This window comes from Penicillium paradoxum, assembly GCF_028828445.1.
Source record: "Penicillium paradoxum strain IBT 22861 chromosome Unknown utg000005l_segment0_segment0, whole genome shotgun sequence".
NCBI lineage: Eukaryota > Fungi > Ascomycota > Eurotiomycetes > Eurotiales > Aspergillaceae > Penicillium > Penicillium paradoxum.
The window spans coordinates 4,009,402-4,026,438 of record NW_026643183.1 but is presented as its reverse complement, the minus strand read 5'-3'; the positions used below and the strand labels follow the sequence as shown (position 1 = coordinate 4,026,438).

Genomic DNA, 17,037 nt, shown 5'->3' with positions numbered 1-17,037 from the left:
AAATAAAAGAGTCCCCGATGGCGGCGGCCTGGCTCTTGGACACTCAGCCAGGAAATGCCTGTTAGAGCTCTAAACCAGTGCGAATCTACCAACAACTATAGGCTAATCACCGGGAAATTGATACAGAATTTCCCGCATTCAGTTTGAAAAGCACTCAGAATCCCCATGTTTAAAATTGCCCGATTGCCGCGGGTGCAATATTGTACTTTCCATTTTGGGTTGGGCTATCTATACCAAACATAGTATCTCTGTTTATATAGCCATCATCTGCTGCTTCTTCCATCAACCAGCCAAGTGGCCGAGCAGTAACTCAGCCATCACATCTTCCTTGGTCTAGTGGTGATGATTTCCGCTTGTCATTAACACCGATAAGCGCGGGAGACCGGGGTTCGATTCCCCGAGGGAGAGATTTCTTTTTGCTCTTATTATGTTCCTCCTGGGACATATTGGAACTTTTTAGCATGTACTCTGCTGATTGCATTTAAGAGATGAGTTCATGCGTTGATTCCGATTTTCGGGGATTGTATGACGTGGGAGGAAGCTGCATCCTCTGGTCTGCAGAGTGACTCAGCCCCAGGCAGAAGCCACCAGACAGCTGAGTCCAATCGACCTGACCCAATTAATACTGCAAGCCGTAGGCCTGCAAACCCCCGCGTCAGGCGCAGCGTTGACTCAGCTCTTTTCGTTGGCCACCGCTTGTGCGGGGGAATCAGGCCGAACAATTCAGGTATACATGAGGCTCTTCGATCTTCCAACGTCGTGTTATAAAAGACGCTTGGCCATGTTTGGGTTTGCAATCCATCCAGGGTCCTTTCCTCCCTTTACCCTTATATCGTTCCATTACCTGGAATCTCAATCCAAGTCCCTTTGGAGACATTGAGCTCGGAGGTCGATCATGGATTCCAATCATACCAGCCCATCCACCACCTCGCCGTTGTCCACGTCGGACACGGCGATGTTGGAGGTCCTGGTCCCCGGCTATGGCTTTATATCGGGCATGTTAATGTCCTACCTTAATTTTGATATCAGTGCCTACTTCCAGGTTTTGGTCGGACTTGCCGTCTTCGGCGCCAGCGCTCGATACGCTCTATATATTATCTGGGGGCACTTCAATGAGTTGTTTGTCTCAAGAGCCGAGATCCGCCTGGAAGATGAGACATTCCACTATTTGATGTTTTGGATCTCGCGCCAGCCACATATGAAAACCACCAACCGATTTGTTGCAGCTATCAAGACCAACAGCTATTGGAGCGATGGGGAAACAGATGAAGAAGATCTAGAACTAGAAGAAGACGACGACGACAATGAAATCTTCAACGGCGACAAAAGCGCTTCTTTTGATTCTTACTGGGCCAAGGCGACCAGTCGGGACAAATACAAGAAACTGCGCTTTACACCCTCCGAAGGCTGCCACTACTTCTGGTACAAGAACAGGCCACTCATGCTTGAGCGCCAACACCGGGAGGGAGGATGGTATATGATGAACAACGAACGAATCTTGCTTTCATGCCTTGGTCGGAACCCTGAGATCTTGAAATCGCTGCTGGTCGAGGCTCAACAAGCGTATGTTGAGCGTGACAGCAACCGCACAGTAATCTACCGCGGCTCCCGGTATTCCGCCGGCCAGTCGTTCAGCTGGTATCGGTGCATGGCACGGTTACCACGCCCTCTTTCAACTGTTATTCTTGACCAAGAGCAAAAGCAAGATTTCCTCGATGATATTAAGGAGTATTTGCACCCCCGCACACGACGCTGGTACTCCAATCGTGGTATTCCTTATCGACGCGGATACCTCCTACACGGCCACCCAGGAACCGGAAAGACGAGTTTATGCTTTGCAGCAGCGGGTCTTCTTGGACTGAAGCTCTACCTGCTCGATCTAAACTCTAAATCACTAGACGAGGAAGGCCTGGCGGTATTGTTCTCGGAATTGCCCCGCCGATGCATTATCCTCCTCGAAGATGTCGACTCAGCAGGAATTACAAAGACTCGAGAAGCTACCTCTACATCTGCCACTCCTTCTGTTCCTGCACCAGAAACTGTTGCGGCTGCAGCCACATGCGATAACAGCGACACCAAGTTGGATCCTGCAGCCGCCAAGGACGACACCAAGAAAGGTGGAATCACGCTATCGGGACTTTTGAATGTGATTGATGGTGTTGCGGCCAGCGAAGGCCGCATCCTCATCATGACAACTAATCACATGGAGAAGCTTGACCCGGCGCTCCTCCGTCCTGGACGTGTTGACATGATGATTAGTTTCGGATACACCAGCGAAGCGGATATTAAAGAGCTTTTCACCTCCATCTACATCACGACGGAGAACGATGTTACACGTCGTCGAAAGTCCCCACCCCCCACCAATGGTACCAATGGCTCAATTAAGATACCGACATCCAACGGTATTACTTATACCACGAAGGCCAATGGAATGAATGGTCATAAACCTGAAAGCAATGGAACAGCAGAGAAGATCAAACAAGATGATCTACAGAAACGCGCTGCACACCTCCGGTCTCGGATCTTGGAGTTGGCCTCTGAGTTTGCTGCTATCATTCCGAGTGGCGAGTTTACTGCTGCAGAGATTCAGGGATATCTTCTTAATCACAAGGAGGCACCCGAGGTAGCGATCCAGGGCGCAGCAGAGTGGGTGAAAACAACGCGGGAGAAGAAGCGCGCTAGGGAGGCGAAGCTGGAGGAGGAATCTGCTTAGTTGCATGCGGGCATGCTCGGCGTGATACGATGATATGATATACATAATCTCCAACTCTACTTAATATAAATTGATATAGTACATTCGTGTACAGCAAATGAGAACATGTCTTCGATGAATCAAATCTCTTGCCTTTGATCCGACCACCCATTCTTTCCTCCAATGAATTCCATGTTTCTCTATATCAAATTCTAGAATTGAGAAGGGTCTGACGCGAGTCAAATAAATCAAAGAAGCATGTATCTGTCCAAGTGCAAAATTGAGTGCATTAATGGTATCATATGTCATATGCAAGCCCTTATAAAACGGCGTATATAAACAGGACTGCATGAAAGTCCTATGCAAATCATCAAAAAAGCAGAACCCTCAAGCAATCGATGCCGTCTTCCCACTGATATTCACATCAGCCGCATACATACACCGACTAGTTCTCTCCTCCGAGCAGAACCCATGGAACAACATGCGATCACCACACCCACAAACCGTCGCACCGCCAGGCGAGATAAGCCCCGTCGTATCCGCATTAAGCAAAGGCACATTAGTCTTGGTATAAGGCCCGGTGATACTCTCAGCAGTCGCCCAGCGAACATCGTACTTCGGGTCGGTAAAGCAATGAGTAGAATAGAACAAAAAGTACGTATCACCGTGGAGAATCAGATTCGGCGCTTCAACAAGCGGACCATCCCCGTCAGCAGTGTTGCGGTCGAGAATCTGCACCGCATCCCCGACAGGTGTGATGCCATCGTCAGCGACCTTTTGTAGCAGAATCGGCGTGGAGACAAGCGGTTCCACACCGTTATTGCAGTCTCCGCCGTTGCCGATGCTGTTGCCGTCGACTTTGAACACGACATAGCGACTGCCGTCTTTGTCGAGGAACCCTGCGGGATCGATTGACCCGCCTTGGTCGAGACGACAGGATAAGGGTTTTTCACTGGGCACATAGGGCCCCGTTGGATTATCAGCGACGGCTGTGCCGACGCAGTGGTGTCGGAGGTTTGATTTGGCCTCGCCGGAGTAATACATCACGTACTTTCCATCTTTCTGAAGAATAATTAGTTTTGCTCTTGGTTTTTTGTATTTTTGGTTTCGGAAGCCGAGGGGAAAAAACTTACTCTCATCACGACATCCGGCGCCCAGTGGTCATTTTCGGTCTCCCAGGATGAGATGGTGGGGAGGGCTTCGATGTCTAGGAGGGTCCATGTTTTGAAGTCGTCGGACCTTGCGACTTGGACGCGTTTTCCGTTGCCATTGGTGCCGAAGGCGTACCATTTGTTATCGGCTGCTTTCATGAAACTGGGGTCTGGGAAATCGGTGTTTAGGCCTAGCCAGGAGCCTTTTGCTCGTTTTTCGAGTAAAGGCGTGGCTGTGACGGCTGGGAGAAGGGATAGAGCCAACACAGCCCATGTGGAAGGGGATTTCATGAGGGAAGACCGCATAGTGGACGATTAATCAGTGGTATAGTTGGGAAAAGAATAGTCTACTGATCTTGAATATCCGAAATATGGAAAGCAGGGACGGAATGTCTTGTTTATATGTAGATTTAGACTGCCCCTGTCTGAAAGGAGTAGAATTGGGTCCGCATTGAATTTACAGCACCAAGAGACCTGGATTGGGACTAACAGTCTCGGCGTCTCCTTGGCCCCGAGAGGGATGGATGATTACTATTGCGAGCAATGGAGAGAAACCGGAAAAATAAAAACAACTGCCGCACGCCTGATATGGAGATCCATCAGGTGGCACCGAGACTCGGTGAAGATTCATCGGGGGCGGGCCACTCATGTGCAAGCTTGTGCTGGCACATAGTGCTCAGTGCTCGGCGGAGTCCAATTATCGGGCTATATTGTGGAGTAATTGAAAGCTAAACGGTACGATTGAGAGTGACAACAAGGCAGAGCAGAGATGGGGGCTGCATGGGGCCGGCCCTAGTGGAAGGGTCCAGTGCCTAGGACACCAAGGAGAGTTGTGGGCATGTCTGACTTCGGAACTTTATGTTGTCTGGGTCTAGAATACGGAGTACGGAGTACTTGTGAGTGATTTCAGAAAGGACTGGGCATCATGAGACAGGTGGAAGATGACTGGGTGAGGGCCATGCGGAGCCACGTTGGTGGAGCTATAATCCATGTCTAACCTGCTGGACCTTGCGTTGACAATTCCAAGGTCATAGAGTATTGTCTGGGGTCCTGTGGGGTTGGGACTCTGCTGTAGACGATCAAATGTGAATGGCACGGAATATGTGATCCTCGGTATGTGATACTCTGCATGGAGTATGTGATCCACTGTTGAGATTAGACTCGGTTGTCCCGTCCGTACTGTGCATCAATATGAGAAGAATGTTAGGCCGGGAGATCTTCCATGGGGGAAACTGAGTTGATCTTCATGTGGGGATGACTGGACTGATCGATCAAATCGCCAAGGTCGGCCAAAACCGGCCAAATGCGGCCCCTCGAATGCAGTGGGCGTTATGGCTGTCGATCAAAGTCAACCCTCAGAAACTCCGACAAGAAGCACTGTGCCTTGAATCTGGGCGTCTCTCCATGCGGAAAAGGCTTAATGCAAGGGCGCCAAAAAAGCAACCCCTCGCTCCGAGTCGAATGTCGCACGAGACACAATTCATTGCAAGTGTTCGATACGAAGTACGGAGTACAAAAGCATGAGTCAGGTTAAGATCATAATCAAAGCGCACACCAATGCAGCCCAATACATGATGCCTCACATGTTATCCCTTGAAAACGATGTCCATCCCGCGGAAGGGGTTCTCTCCGAACCCAAGTGATAGGCCAGGGACAATAACCCCCAGGGGGCAGGGGCCGAACCAACGACGTGGCGCTCACAGCTATGCGAAGCACATGGCTTCCGACCAACTCATGTGTTGGCATAGCTCGTCATCTCTGGGGGCTCTACAGAGTACTCCGTACCCGAGCAGTCATACAAGATTATACAGCTCGGGTTGCTACTGAAGTGCTACTGAAGTGCTCCAGTTTTGAGATAGAATCAAGATCGTCTGACTAAAAAAATACAGGATATTTGTTGACGACTCTTAGTCCCTCAACCTGGAAGCTCTCACGGTTGACACCTGCACTATCAAACCCAGTGACCCGCACTAAGACACTCAAAGAAACCTTGGAAGTCATCCTTGGATAGGATCGCAGCGAGGAAAGTCACTCGAATAAACGAAACACTGTATAGACATCGCAATAGAAGCTGCTAGGATGCCCGGTGGGAAATCTCAACAACGGCAAGACATGTCGATCGACAAGTCGCCTACCATTTCTGGATTGCGACCAGAAACCTCAGATCGACGAACAATTCTCCCTGAACACATCAAGAAGCACAAATCCGAGCTCTTTCTGCTGACCGTCTTATCCCACATGGCGACCGCTGATATGTCATGGAAGTCAGCCCAACCTGTCGGTGAAGACTTTCCATCCGGAGCTCATGCTATGATGTCACTCGCAGCCTTGTGTCGGTCATTTTTTTTTTGATCGGCGGCCCCCATGACAAGGATGCTGACAATTTCAACTGAGACCCCGGGGTTTCGTGATTGAACATGCGGGGGCGAGGGGAGGCTCTGATTATAGAGGTAAAAGTTGTGGGATAAAAAGACGGCCCCAGAGTGAGGAAACAAAGTGAGCTGTGCCAACTGTCCTACATAAAAACTTCAGAGAATCCTGTCAACCCACCACGGTACATCGAGGCTGTATAATAAATATGAAAAATGCTCTGCTATGTTCACTGATTGTATATGCACCACACCCATGTCGAGCATGGTTGTGGGGGTAGCGTGGAAATATAAGGTCCAGGCTGAAAGTATCGCCAGTTGAGATATGAAGCTGGTCACCAAACAAATCGTGAAATGCCAAAATGGACACACGTATGAGACGCTTGAAACATTCCACCAAATTCTAGTGAGAAAAACGGAAGTCCAGACGTTTATTTCCCTCATCTTTCGTCGTGCTCAGGTAATGGTGCTTTTGCTCGGGACTCATAGCATTCCATGTCTCTTCGCGCGTTTTGTTTCTCCAAATGTAGTAACTTTTGACAAAGACGGTCATCACAACATTCCAGCCCAGAATTGCAAGGAGAATCTTGTTTCCTGTCCGGTAGAAAGGTTTGTCATTAGTCCGATATATCTAAAAGAAAAGAATGATTAGTCTCGATATCAACTATCTGCCTAGGGAAAACACTAAAAATGCCAGGAAACGTACATTGGAAGAGATGATCGCGCCTGCTTGGCCAATCATGTTATATACTGCACTTCCCACAGTGCGCGTCCGCACAGAACCGGAATTCCGTGAGATCAAGCTGACTATCAGAAGACTGGAGTTAGATAAATCCGATATTCTGCCAAAAGGAGATTAGTACTGACCGTTGATAGAGTGGATATATGGGAAACCAATAATCAGCACTGTAACTGCATACCAACTCCAAGCACTTGCGGTCAATGGCATCAGTTCCAGCGCCATCAAAAGAGGGAAGACCCAAAGGGAGTAGAACAACACAATGGCCATGCGGTTGTTGATCTTTTCAGACACCCATGACCAAAACACCAGTTGAAACAAAAATAGCACGGTTCCAGGAATGGTCAGAAGATTGACCTCAAATGTATCGAAGCCAAGGGACCTCAAAAATAGCGTCAAATAGGCACTTTCGGGGGTGACAGGAATGAGCAGCGTAAGGCTCATTAGATACATTGGCCAAAGATCGTAGTCCATAAGAGATTGCCATAGGAGTTTTGGTGTAAGACCTTGGCGATTATGCATCCCGCCCTAATGTAGGTCCATTGTTAGTTGCCAAGTGGGAGATAAAAAGATACCCCAAAAGTACCTTTGCTGGATCATCTCGCAAGACTCGATTGACCATAATGACCTCCTCTCTCTCCGTGAACCAACCATCCTTGCCTCGAAACCAACTTGCAGTTTCAGTCGGACTAGGAGGTAAATAAAACCAAGAGATGATACCAATAATGAATGTCAAAGCGCCCTCTAGAGCGAACAACCACCTCCAACCTTCCCAGCCCCCAATGTCTCGCATGCGAAGAATACCAAATGCCAGGAACGCCGCGACTATAGAGGTCGCGTTGGAGAAACAGTAGAAAACGGCAACTCGCATTGGCATCTCCTTGTTTGTGTAGAAGTATGATAGGTAGAGGAGTGCATCGGGGATAAAGCCACCTTCAATGATGCCAAGTAGGGCTCGGGTGGCATAGAAGCTTTTCTCTCCGGTGATAACGCCTTGGCAAACTCCAACGACGCTCCACAGAACCATTTGAATGGGAATCCATCTGTCGGGGCCGAGCTTTTTCGAGATCATCTGCGATGGTACTTCTGCGCACAGGAAGCAAAGATAGAATATCGTCATGCCGTAATTATATTGGTTGGTTGTTAGTTTGAGGTCATCAAGCATTCCATCTGATAGCGCCTGTCCGATATTACCACGATCGAGCTGGAGGGCAAAAAACATTAAGCCGACCCAAGAGCAGATCTTGTAGTCGAGCTATAGAATTGTCAGATCTCAGTCTGGGGAATGATAGTGTGGGGATTCAGGAAAGACAATACCCTTCGGACTAATTTCTTCTCTTCCTTTTCTGTCCATTCAGCAGTTGGGTCATACCTGTGCTTCCCTTCATATTTATCAATAGGCTTATAAAACTCCATTGAGCCACCAGCAGCCACCACTCCACTTGTTCCATTTTGTATTTTGGTTGGAAATGGCGTCTCCTCGACAACCGTAACCGATAATTGTTTCGGCTCAAGCGAGGAAGAGCTTTTTCGCGACATCTTTGGCTTTGAATTTAGACTATGAGTTCCTAAAGAAGATTTTGCGTTTTTTATATACACATTTTGGAGGTTGCTACGCGTGCCCTAAGATGAGAATTACGCAATGCTGCCAACGAGTGACAATCGAACTTAATTCAGCGTCTCGCAGACAAGCAGCGGGGAAAGATAACGAGAGCTCGTAATACTAAGGCGAAAATTGCACATTCTATGAGAAATACAATCCCCGAATGAGATGATCACCTTGGCAAAGGGCTATTCTCTCGGATAGAGGCCTTGAAGTGGTAGAATGTCGGCCTACAGGCTCAACCACGTCTGTGACTGCAGGACAAGCTCGGAAATAAGCACATGGTAACCTTGAGGGAGATATATTTATGCACAAACTGCTTTAACTTAAACAATCTTGAACACTATGTTTGTTGCGCAGAAATGTCCGATGGATCAGGCTGAGCTTGAGCGTTGATCACGGCATGTTGCCATTCATTGCAAGATCGCGTCAACAGACAGACAACTGTTTAAAATTACCCCTCTGTTTACCGAAACATTGGCCTGATTATCAGAACAAGATAAACGTGGCTTTTAATGCAGTGAGCATTTAAGACAGTGATCCGCTGGAACCAAGTCTCAAATGATTGGGAAACTTAAGGTCTTCGCCCAGCCTAGAACAGATCCCTCCCCGGCATGACTTATATCAAACTAAATATATGCGCTGTTTTGCTATCAGAGCAAGACCCGGAAAGCTTGGTCTAGGCTGGCATCCAGCTGCAAGAAGTCCACAAGACGACCCAAATGATCAACCCCCCAGAAGCTTTCCTTTTCTCCCTGAGAATTGATACAATCAAACCAAGGCAGACCAAAGGCACCGGATGTAAAAGCCCTTTGTGTACTTTCGTCCAGAATGGCTTTTGCCTCTGTTCCCTTTGACTGCTCACCAAAGTCGCATACATTAGCAAAAGAAAGAGCCATATATAAAAACAAGGTTCACTTTACCTCATTCAGAATATGCCTTGTGTTATCAGCGCTAAGCTCATCCTCAAAGATAGAAGCGAAACCTGACTGAGTGAGGACACTGGACTTCCCCTCTTCCCAGAATCCACGATGAAGCTTGTCCACGATGGGAACTAGCTTATCAGGGAACTTGGTAGCGACAAGGGAAAGAGCCGACTGGACTTCTGAAGTCGATGCGGGAAATCCTTCTGGGATGGCTTCAGACATGGGAACCTGGAAGCGACGAGCCCAGTAGAGACGTTCGCGGTTAATCCATTGGAACTTGTCTGCAATAGTATGTAAGCAAACCGGAAAGAAAACAAAGCTGGGTATTGGATGTCCAAGGAGGAAGAAAGAAGCTTTTACTCTTAACCGCAAAAAAAGGCGTATTATTGCACGTCTGAAATAGGTCTCTCAGAGAGATGGGAACGTATTCAATCTTGCATGTCACGAAAACAGGGGAAGTCTATGACTGTAAGCTAGCTTCATCGAGGACAATAGCGGAAGATTCGACAAACTTTTAGTATATGGAAGGCAATGAAGCTAAAAGGACTGCAAATGTCGAAATAGCAAATTATTTTGGGAGTGTCCATAGTTGGAGTAGATACTGTTGGACGATTGAGCGTTGGTGAATGTTGTTGGAATACACAAACAGAATGATGTCCGGGTTGGGCTCTTTATAGAGCTGAAAACTGATATTTTAGATTATTCATATCATAAAATAGTCAGCTTGAGTCATACTAATCTGGCTCTCAACGGAATTAAGATTGTTAAGTGACACCAGAATTTAAGGCAACGTCGGACTTGGGCTAAGGTTGATTTGTTGATGGACACCGTTTGTTGAGAGGGTGAACTTTTGATACCGGGCTTCGTTCAACTGAAAGTTTAACTGAAATTGAGCAGCTTGTGCTTTTTCATAACATAGTCGAGAAAATGTGACGCCGCTCTCCAATTTCTGACCAGTACGCAGAATGTACTGAAGAGGGCTGGGGAGTGCGTACTGATTATTATAACTTTCCTTATTCGAGCTATTAACACCTCACAAACCGTACTAACTATTGAATCTATATTATCACTGGCGCTCCCCAGTTTCATATTTACTCATACCCCTTAGCCTCTTTCCCATCTTGAAAAAGACCCAAGGAACAGGTAAAAGCGCGATTGCAATGAACCCAAGCAAGCTAGATGCCCACTCTGAGCCAAGCTTGGTATACACTATGTAAACCATTAGAATTTATCTTTCAAAATCGTGACGATAGGCATATACTCACTTTGGACAGTAAACAGTGGGAAAGCAGCTCCGAGCCCGTAACGCGCTAAACCATTCGCACTCATGGCGCTGGCGACCGTGATACCCTGATAAGTATCAACAAGATACTGCGTTGTGCTGACGAAAACGCATAGATTTCCCCACGAAAAAACCGTGATTGCGACCACAGGACTTGCCCAAGAGATCTCGGCCTTTGCCGTCCATGCAAACCAGAACAAACCAATCGGCAGCCCAATACTACCTATCATTGCAGGGTAGAGGCGATGTTCGGGCGGGACCTGTCCGCCTGGATGTTTGGCCACTTTGGGGAGATAAAGGAGGAAGTTGCATATGATGACCGTCACTGTCCCGAGTAGACATCCAACAACGATAGTCAAGAAGACAAGGCCTGAGTGCTCGACATGGAAATGGTAGATGCCTTGAAAAATCAAGGGAATGGCAGCGAAAAATGAGAAGAGTGTCGCGAATTCACAGGCAACATAGAGGCAGATGAATATGACTATAGGCTCAGTCAAAAGCATGTGGACAGGACGGAGAAGCGAAATGGTTGCAAAAAGCCGTAGCTGCGAAGAGAGCGGTGGTGATGGAGGAATAGGCAGTCCGAGCTCTTTGGCACGACGCCGTTTTATAACAGGATGGAAAGTCTCTTTGGATAATGCGATCATGATCAAAGTGAAGGTAGCGAAGAATATTGTTGTCCACTGTGTCCAACGCCAGCCCTTCCGATTGACCACAAAACCTCCAATGACCGGTCTAGTAATGGTTAGTTTGACATATGACTGGGAGATAACATATGAACCAAGAATACTGACCCAGTACCAGGGCCCAAAAAGGGCGTCAGAATAAATATAGCTGATGGAAGAGCACGATGCACTGGTTTGAACGTCTCATTGAGAGTCCCCGCTGCAATCGCCAAGGTCGGCGCATAGCAGAAACCAGCCAAGAATCGAAGAACGCAGATCCCAGCAAACGTGGGACTAAACCCGACACCCAGAGTAAATAGAGTGCCGAGTACTATTGTTCCTATGTAGACTGGGTACCTCCCAACGGTTTCAGAAAGCGGTCCACCGACCATAGGACCAAGGGCTAGAGCAAAGACATAGAGAGACAAGGGCAGGATGGCGACGGTGCTGCTGACTCCAAATTCCGCCATGAAAACCGAGTGAGCAGGAGTTAGGATGGATACTCCAACGGTTCTGGATTAAATGTCAGATCTCAAATCGACTCGAATGATAGGGGTTTTATCGAACGTTGTAAAAGCCGCCCAACCAATCATCGAGACTTGGAGAACCTTGTGTCTTGTCGGCCAGTTGTAAGGATTGTTTGGATCATCATCCCAGTTCCACTCGTTACTGTGATATGATGTCTTTGGCTCTATGCTGAGCGCATCTTCAAGGGTGTCATCGGACGAGGACTGTAAAGCTTCTATGGTGCCATGTTCTGGGGTTCCAGGGCCAGCTTCCAGTTGTGCCATTTGAAGAGTTTGCGTTTGGGAATGCGAGAACACTTGGGGCATGGGCTGTGCAACATCAATATAGTACGATAAATCCCGATGTGATGGGATAATCTCTAATGACATTGAATTATTTGCGAGATCGCAGACTACATGTACTTCTTCCCCACGCTAATGATTGCTTCAGCTGATCCGAGACCGAGGTTAGGTGGTCTGAAGTGCTTGCCAAGAAGCCATTTATCGCCCGAAAGAAAGGTCCTACTAAATTAGGCGATAATCCTGGAACGATGTGTAGGGGTTCAATAATCAGAGGTCGGGGTTGCCATCGAAATACCTAAATCGGATTGGTCGAAGAGGGGGCTAGCGCGTATCTACATGGCGCTAGAGTTAGTGATTATTCAACATTGATTGATTACTCAACATGAGTGTGCACTTTTGAGACTGACTATCTTACAGGAAATACTGGCTAGGAAAATAACTGACGTTGAGGTATTTGTCTGACTTGTTGGGAAGACATTCATCGGGAATGTTGAGCAAAGTAGCGAACGGGCAAATTATATCGCAATTTTGAGATAGGATTCTCCTTGCCCCTCCCTAAACCCTGTCAGACTAACCTTTCTTGTAACCGAATTGACTGATCCATGAGGGGAAAGTAAGCAGGGAACATGTCCCACCTTAGGTGCATCGTACATCAACTGCTTCTAGGGCCAGAACGTAGTATGAGAGACTTCTGGCTGCGAAAATGAAGTAAATTAAGTTCATGGACATCAACCTGGGTTGTATCTGTTGTATCAATATAGGTATTTTCGGAACTAAATGTAGGCAATGATCGGCTGGCACTGTGATCCAGAGGTATGTATCGCTATTAGGCTCTAATATTTCCATTGACCTGACCGTGATTTGTACCAATCTGAAAGCCAGAGTTGTGATTCCCGAATGAGATGTGCGTATGATGATCACCCTCTTTCACAATATCGGCCACTTTCGCCTGCTGTTCCACCTGTTGGGGACGGAGGCGATGCAAAAGATCTTTGGCATAGGCTGCTGCAACCATCGCCGCATATCCTTGCCAGTCTTTGTTCTTATGTGAATCGGAATAGTCGCAGATACCACGAATCACAAGGCAAGGGAAATTGTTCATCAGGCCAGCCGCTTCCATCTCAAAGCAAAGGATATCCATCTGCGCAGCCCATTTATCACGAATCAAGGCGTCTTTCATGAGTTGATTGGCTGAGGCGATTAGGCCGTAGTGGATAGCTGGATTGTCGTCTTCTTCAGTGCGTGGTCTTCGCAATACTAGATCAGACGAATCATCCCCACACGTTGTAGTACAAGATTCTTCGCTCCGTGATGGGTGGACAACATCACTTCTGTATAAGCGATCGGTAGCTAGATCCGGGCGCTGATATCCCTTACGCAGTCGTGGCTTCTTCTCAAGAATGCTATTCAGCATATCCTCAAGCTGATGACCTTCCTGCGCATACTGGGATTGGACGCCATTGACTGCTGCACGGAGAACGGTAGGTGGCTGATCGAGAGACCCGGTAGGCTCAAAGTCTTCGCCTTGTACTGTCTTCCCAAAATCATATTGTAAAACACCGCTCTGGCCATTGCGAGGAATGCTGACGACAACATCTCCGAGGCGGATATCATGCTTTTTGCTTGGTGCACCACCACCGATGCCAACCATGAGGCCGATGCGCACATTAGGAAAGCAATTCATCATATCATCCGCTACTCGGGCTGCTGAGGATGTGCCGTATTCTCCCATGGGTAAAACGGAGATCACGACGTTATGCTTCCCCATTCTACCCACGGTATAGTCATTTTTGGTGCGCGGGAGATATGGGAGGTCATCGTGCTTTTCATCGAGAAATGCTTGTGCGGCAACGTATTCTGTGTTAATGGCACAAATCCAGCCGATGGTGTAATCCTCTGCTTGGCCCATCGCGCAAACACACAAGATTGAATGAAATGCCAACTTGCATCGCGAACACTAGGGAATAGATAACAGCGGGGTATCGAGGCTGAAAATGCGGGGCTCGTGCCTTCGCCTGGGTAAATCCACCTGATCTGATTCATATTGCACATACTCATAGCTGATGTATTCGAATATAATCAGTAGGCATAAATGGCGGTTTCATAGCTAGGGAGATAAGAGAAGATCAAGTTCAAGTTAAGTGGAATGCCGACAAATAATTCAACTTCCAAGTATCCCTCAGTATTGGGACTGAAGTCACATGGTAAGTGAGGCTGGGGTCAATGGCTCCTTTCTCGACTCCGCAGGGAATCACACGTCCTTTATCAGCTCATACCGGCCACCCCATGGTTTTCTTCAACTTCAAGGATGGCCTGTATATCATTTGGTCACACGAACCCAGGCACCCAGATAGGGAACAGTTATGGCCCGATTTATCCCAACGTAGGTAAGTCTTCCGAGGCCTGAGAAACATGACAGGATTGACAAGCGCCTAGAAAGGCCTGAGACTCTGCCCCTTTGTCAACCGTCCCGTTCCGTCGTGACTCAGACTTTGTCGATCGTGGAACACTACTCGATGAGATTTATGAAAAGGGCAATACTCCGAGCGCTCGCATAGCCCTTGTTGGTCTCGGCTGTGTGGGGTAAGTGGAGGGCATGGCCGGCGGATGACGTCCGGGGATACTCCAGGATTCTTTGCTAACATAACGAAGGAAATCTCAACTGGCAATCGAACACTGTTATAGGATCCGAGAAAAATCACCTGACACATGGGTTTTCTGGATCCATGCAGCTAATGCTGGTCGTTTTGAACAAGGTTTCCGGGAGATTGCCGACCGTGTCAAGATTCCTAATCGCAAGAACCAAGCTGCAAACGTATTCCATCCGCTCACCATAGCTGCAACCTCTGCTCTCAATGATTGGGATAGCGTGAGAGATTCTTTGTCTACCGAATCTCGTGACGCATCTACTGAAGATCAAGTGGTGAAATAAGCGTAAACTATTTCCACAAAGCCATCCAACTGACTTTCCAGACTTGATCGAGTGCGTAGGTGAACAGCCTTGTCTCGCGTACTCTTCTGTAAAAATAAACACTCTTCGATCCCACTCAACTTTGTTGAGACGGGGTCAGGTGCCTTGGTGCCTCGGGCATCACAATCATGTTAACTGACGTGGTATTCAGTATAGTAGGGGTCCAATCAAGGGAGTTGAAATCTCTGTATTTCTGTATCCACTATTCTAGCAGGAAATATGACTATCTGACTAATATCAAAAATACTGCGTGGACAGGATAAACTAAACTTCCGGTATGCCGATCTTATGCTCCGACACACCCCCTTAGCTAGGCCAGTATGGTCTAGCTGCTTCCTACACCTAAGTCGGTATGCTATTTCTCTCCCTTTGTTGATCAAATGACCTATACTGTTAAATAGCTCCTGCTATCAGATAGCTTATATCTATTATCCTTAACATTTTGAGGAAAGCTTTATGCTTTTGCCTAGTAAGCAACTTTGTGAGTCCGTCTATAGCTATACTAGCTATCGGCACCTATTTCACCTTGATTCTTCCTTCCCTAACTTCCTATCTAAGCTAGTGCCGATAAATATTAATATATCGTAATTTCGTCTCGAACGCCGTATCCTCGCTAGTTAGAAGACTAATAGTGCGCTAATTATCGCAATTAATACTTAGTTAATAGGAAGGGACAAAACCGAGGGTATTAAGAAGTCTACGCCACTATTATAGCTATTTTATAGTCTCTAAGAGACCGAGGAGCTTAGCTTTAGTAGTAGAGGTAGTAACTATAGGCTACTTACTAGCCTTCTAGTCGACTAGCCCGCCGTATACTTAGTAGATATAGCTAGCGGAGCTCTTTCTATTAGGATAATCCCTATATAAAGTATCACTAGTATTCTACACGACGGCAAGCGGGGCGCAGGAAACGGCGCCCATTTGCCTGTTGTTCCGCCCGCCCCGACCGCCTGCCTGACTGCGGTCTCCCCCTGCCCCTTCCGGCCTGGTGGCCCGCTGAGGTGCCCCGATCGGGCTAGCGCCGCAGTGGCCGCTTTTACTAGTCTAGCCCTCGGCCGTCCCATCTATAAAACACCACTCGCCCTCCCTCGACTCGTTAACGCACTTTCTCTTCTGCTTCCCACTCTCTCTACCCGTTTTCCTTTCGCCCCCTATTTCCTTTCGCCCCCACCGACCCGTACGCGTTAACACTCGCACGCCCCTACCTTACGCCCCGAAATGACCTCGTATATCTGACTTCGTCAGATATACCGCTCGACCCGCCGCCGCTCAGCCGTCCCTCGCCGCGTTAACTACGACGTGATCGGTTAGCCAGGAGTTAAAGCGCTAAGATTGCCTATTTTCAGCCTTTTCCCGTGAGTCTATACCTTATCTATTACTTATCAAGTGACTAACTAATGTGGTTAATTATAGTATAGAGCGACTTAGAATATCTTTTGTTTCTAAGCCTTTGTCGAAGGTAATTCCCCTATTTCGCCTATATTCCTTACGCTTATAGGGGTGTCTCGGATCTTATCGCTACTAGACCTATTCTTCCGTATAGTTATTACTAATATTATATCGTATAGCCCCCGGCGTTATATATTTACCCGTACCTACTCGTTCGTAAGCCTAGTAGCGGCCTATCGTCGTTATAGTCGGTCTTACCGGCCCCGTTATAATAAGCTAGGTTATCTTCGATAACTTATCTCGGTGCCGTAAGCTAATAGTAAAAATCCCGCGTCTATAATTAAACCGGATAAGGAGCTTAGTCTACGAAGATAGCGTAACGTAGTCTTATCGAGGCTATACTATTAGTAGTAAGACTAGGAGCTATATATTTATATATTT

The 17,037-nt window shown here is 47.5% G+C and overlaps 7 protein-coding genes across 7 annotated transcripts; 2 read left to right on the top strand and 5 right to left on the bottom strand.

The window, feature by feature from the left end:
• Positions 1 to 895: 895 nt before the first annotated feature.
• Positions 896 to 2,713, top strand: N7457_006423 (BCS1 and AAA domain-containing protein; the record flags this gene model as incomplete). The annotated part of the gene is made up of 1 exon (XM_057177467.1): positions 896 to 2,713. The coding sequence occupies one exon, from the start codon at positions 896 to 898 to the stop codon at positions 2,711 to 2,713; it is 1,818 nt and encodes a 605-aa protein (XP_057031769.1).
• Positions 2,714 to 3,079: 366 nt separating this feature from the next.
• On the bottom strand, positions 3,080 to 4,149 carry N7457_006422 (glycoside hydrolase family 43 protein; the record flags this gene model as incomplete). The annotated part of the gene is made up of 2 exons (XM_057177466.1): positions 3,080 to 3,754; positions 3,826 to 4,149. 2 exons carry the CDS (start codon positions 4,147 to 4,149, stop codon positions 3,080 to 3,082), a joined length of 999 nt encoding a protein of 332 aa, XP_057031768.1.
• A 2,466-nt stretch (positions 4,150 to 6,615) lies between these two features.
• Positions 6,616 to 8,490, bottom strand: N7457_006421 (uncharacterized protein; the record flags this gene model as incomplete). The annotated part of the gene is made up of 5 exons (XM_057177465.1): positions 6,616 to 6,843; positions 6,919 to 7,019; positions 7,080 to 7,479; positions 7,538 to 8,206; positions 8,269 to 8,490. The coding sequence occupies 5 exons, from the start codon at positions 8,488 to 8,490 to the stop codon at positions 6,616 to 6,618; spliced, it is 1,620 nt and encodes a 539-aa protein (XP_057031767.1).
• Positions 8,491 to 9,207: 717 nt separating this feature from the next.
• N7457_006420 (uncharacterized protein) lies at positions 9,208 to 10,067 on the bottom strand (the record flags this gene model as incomplete). The annotated part of the gene is made up of 4 exons (XM_057177464.1): positions 9,208 to 9,411; positions 9,478 to 9,761; positions 9,784 to 9,940; positions 9,993 to 10,067. 4 exons carry the CDS (start codon positions 10,065 to 10,067, stop codon positions 9,208 to 9,210), a joined length of 720 nt encoding a protein of 239 aa, XP_057031766.1.
• Positions 10,068 to 10,546: 479 nt separating this feature from the next.
• Positions 10,547 to 12,218, bottom strand: N7457_006419 (MFS transporter; the record flags this gene model as incomplete). The annotated part of the gene is made up of 4 exons (XM_057177463.1): positions 10,547 to 10,689; positions 10,746 to 11,497; positions 11,557 to 11,940; positions 11,995 to 12,218. The coding sequence occupies 4 exons, from the start codon at positions 12,216 to 12,218 to the stop codon at positions 10,547 to 10,549; spliced, it is 1,503 nt and encodes a 500-aa protein (XP_057031765.1).
• An 844-nt stretch (positions 12,219 to 13,062) lies between these two features.
• On the bottom strand, positions 13,063 to 14,145 carry N7457_006418 (Pfs domain protein; the record flags this gene model as incomplete). The annotated part of the gene is made up of 1 exon (XM_057177462.1): positions 13,063 to 14,145. The coding sequence occupies one exon, from the start codon at positions 14,143 to 14,145 to the stop codon at positions 13,063 to 13,065; it is 1,083 nt and encodes a 360-aa protein (XP_057031764.1).
• Positions 14,146 to 14,544: 399 nt separating this feature from the next.
• Positions 14,545 to 15,168, top strand: N7457_006417 (uncharacterized protein; the record flags this gene model as incomplete). Its single annotated transcript, XM_057177461.1, has 3 exons — positions 14,545 to 14,623; positions 14,684 to 14,819; positions 14,922 to 15,168. 3 exons carry the CDS (start codon positions 14,545 to 14,547, stop codon positions 15,166 to 15,168), a joined length of 462 nt encoding a protein of 153 aa, XP_057031763.1.
• Between the last annotated feature and the right edge of the window lie 1,869 nt (positions 15,169 to 17,037).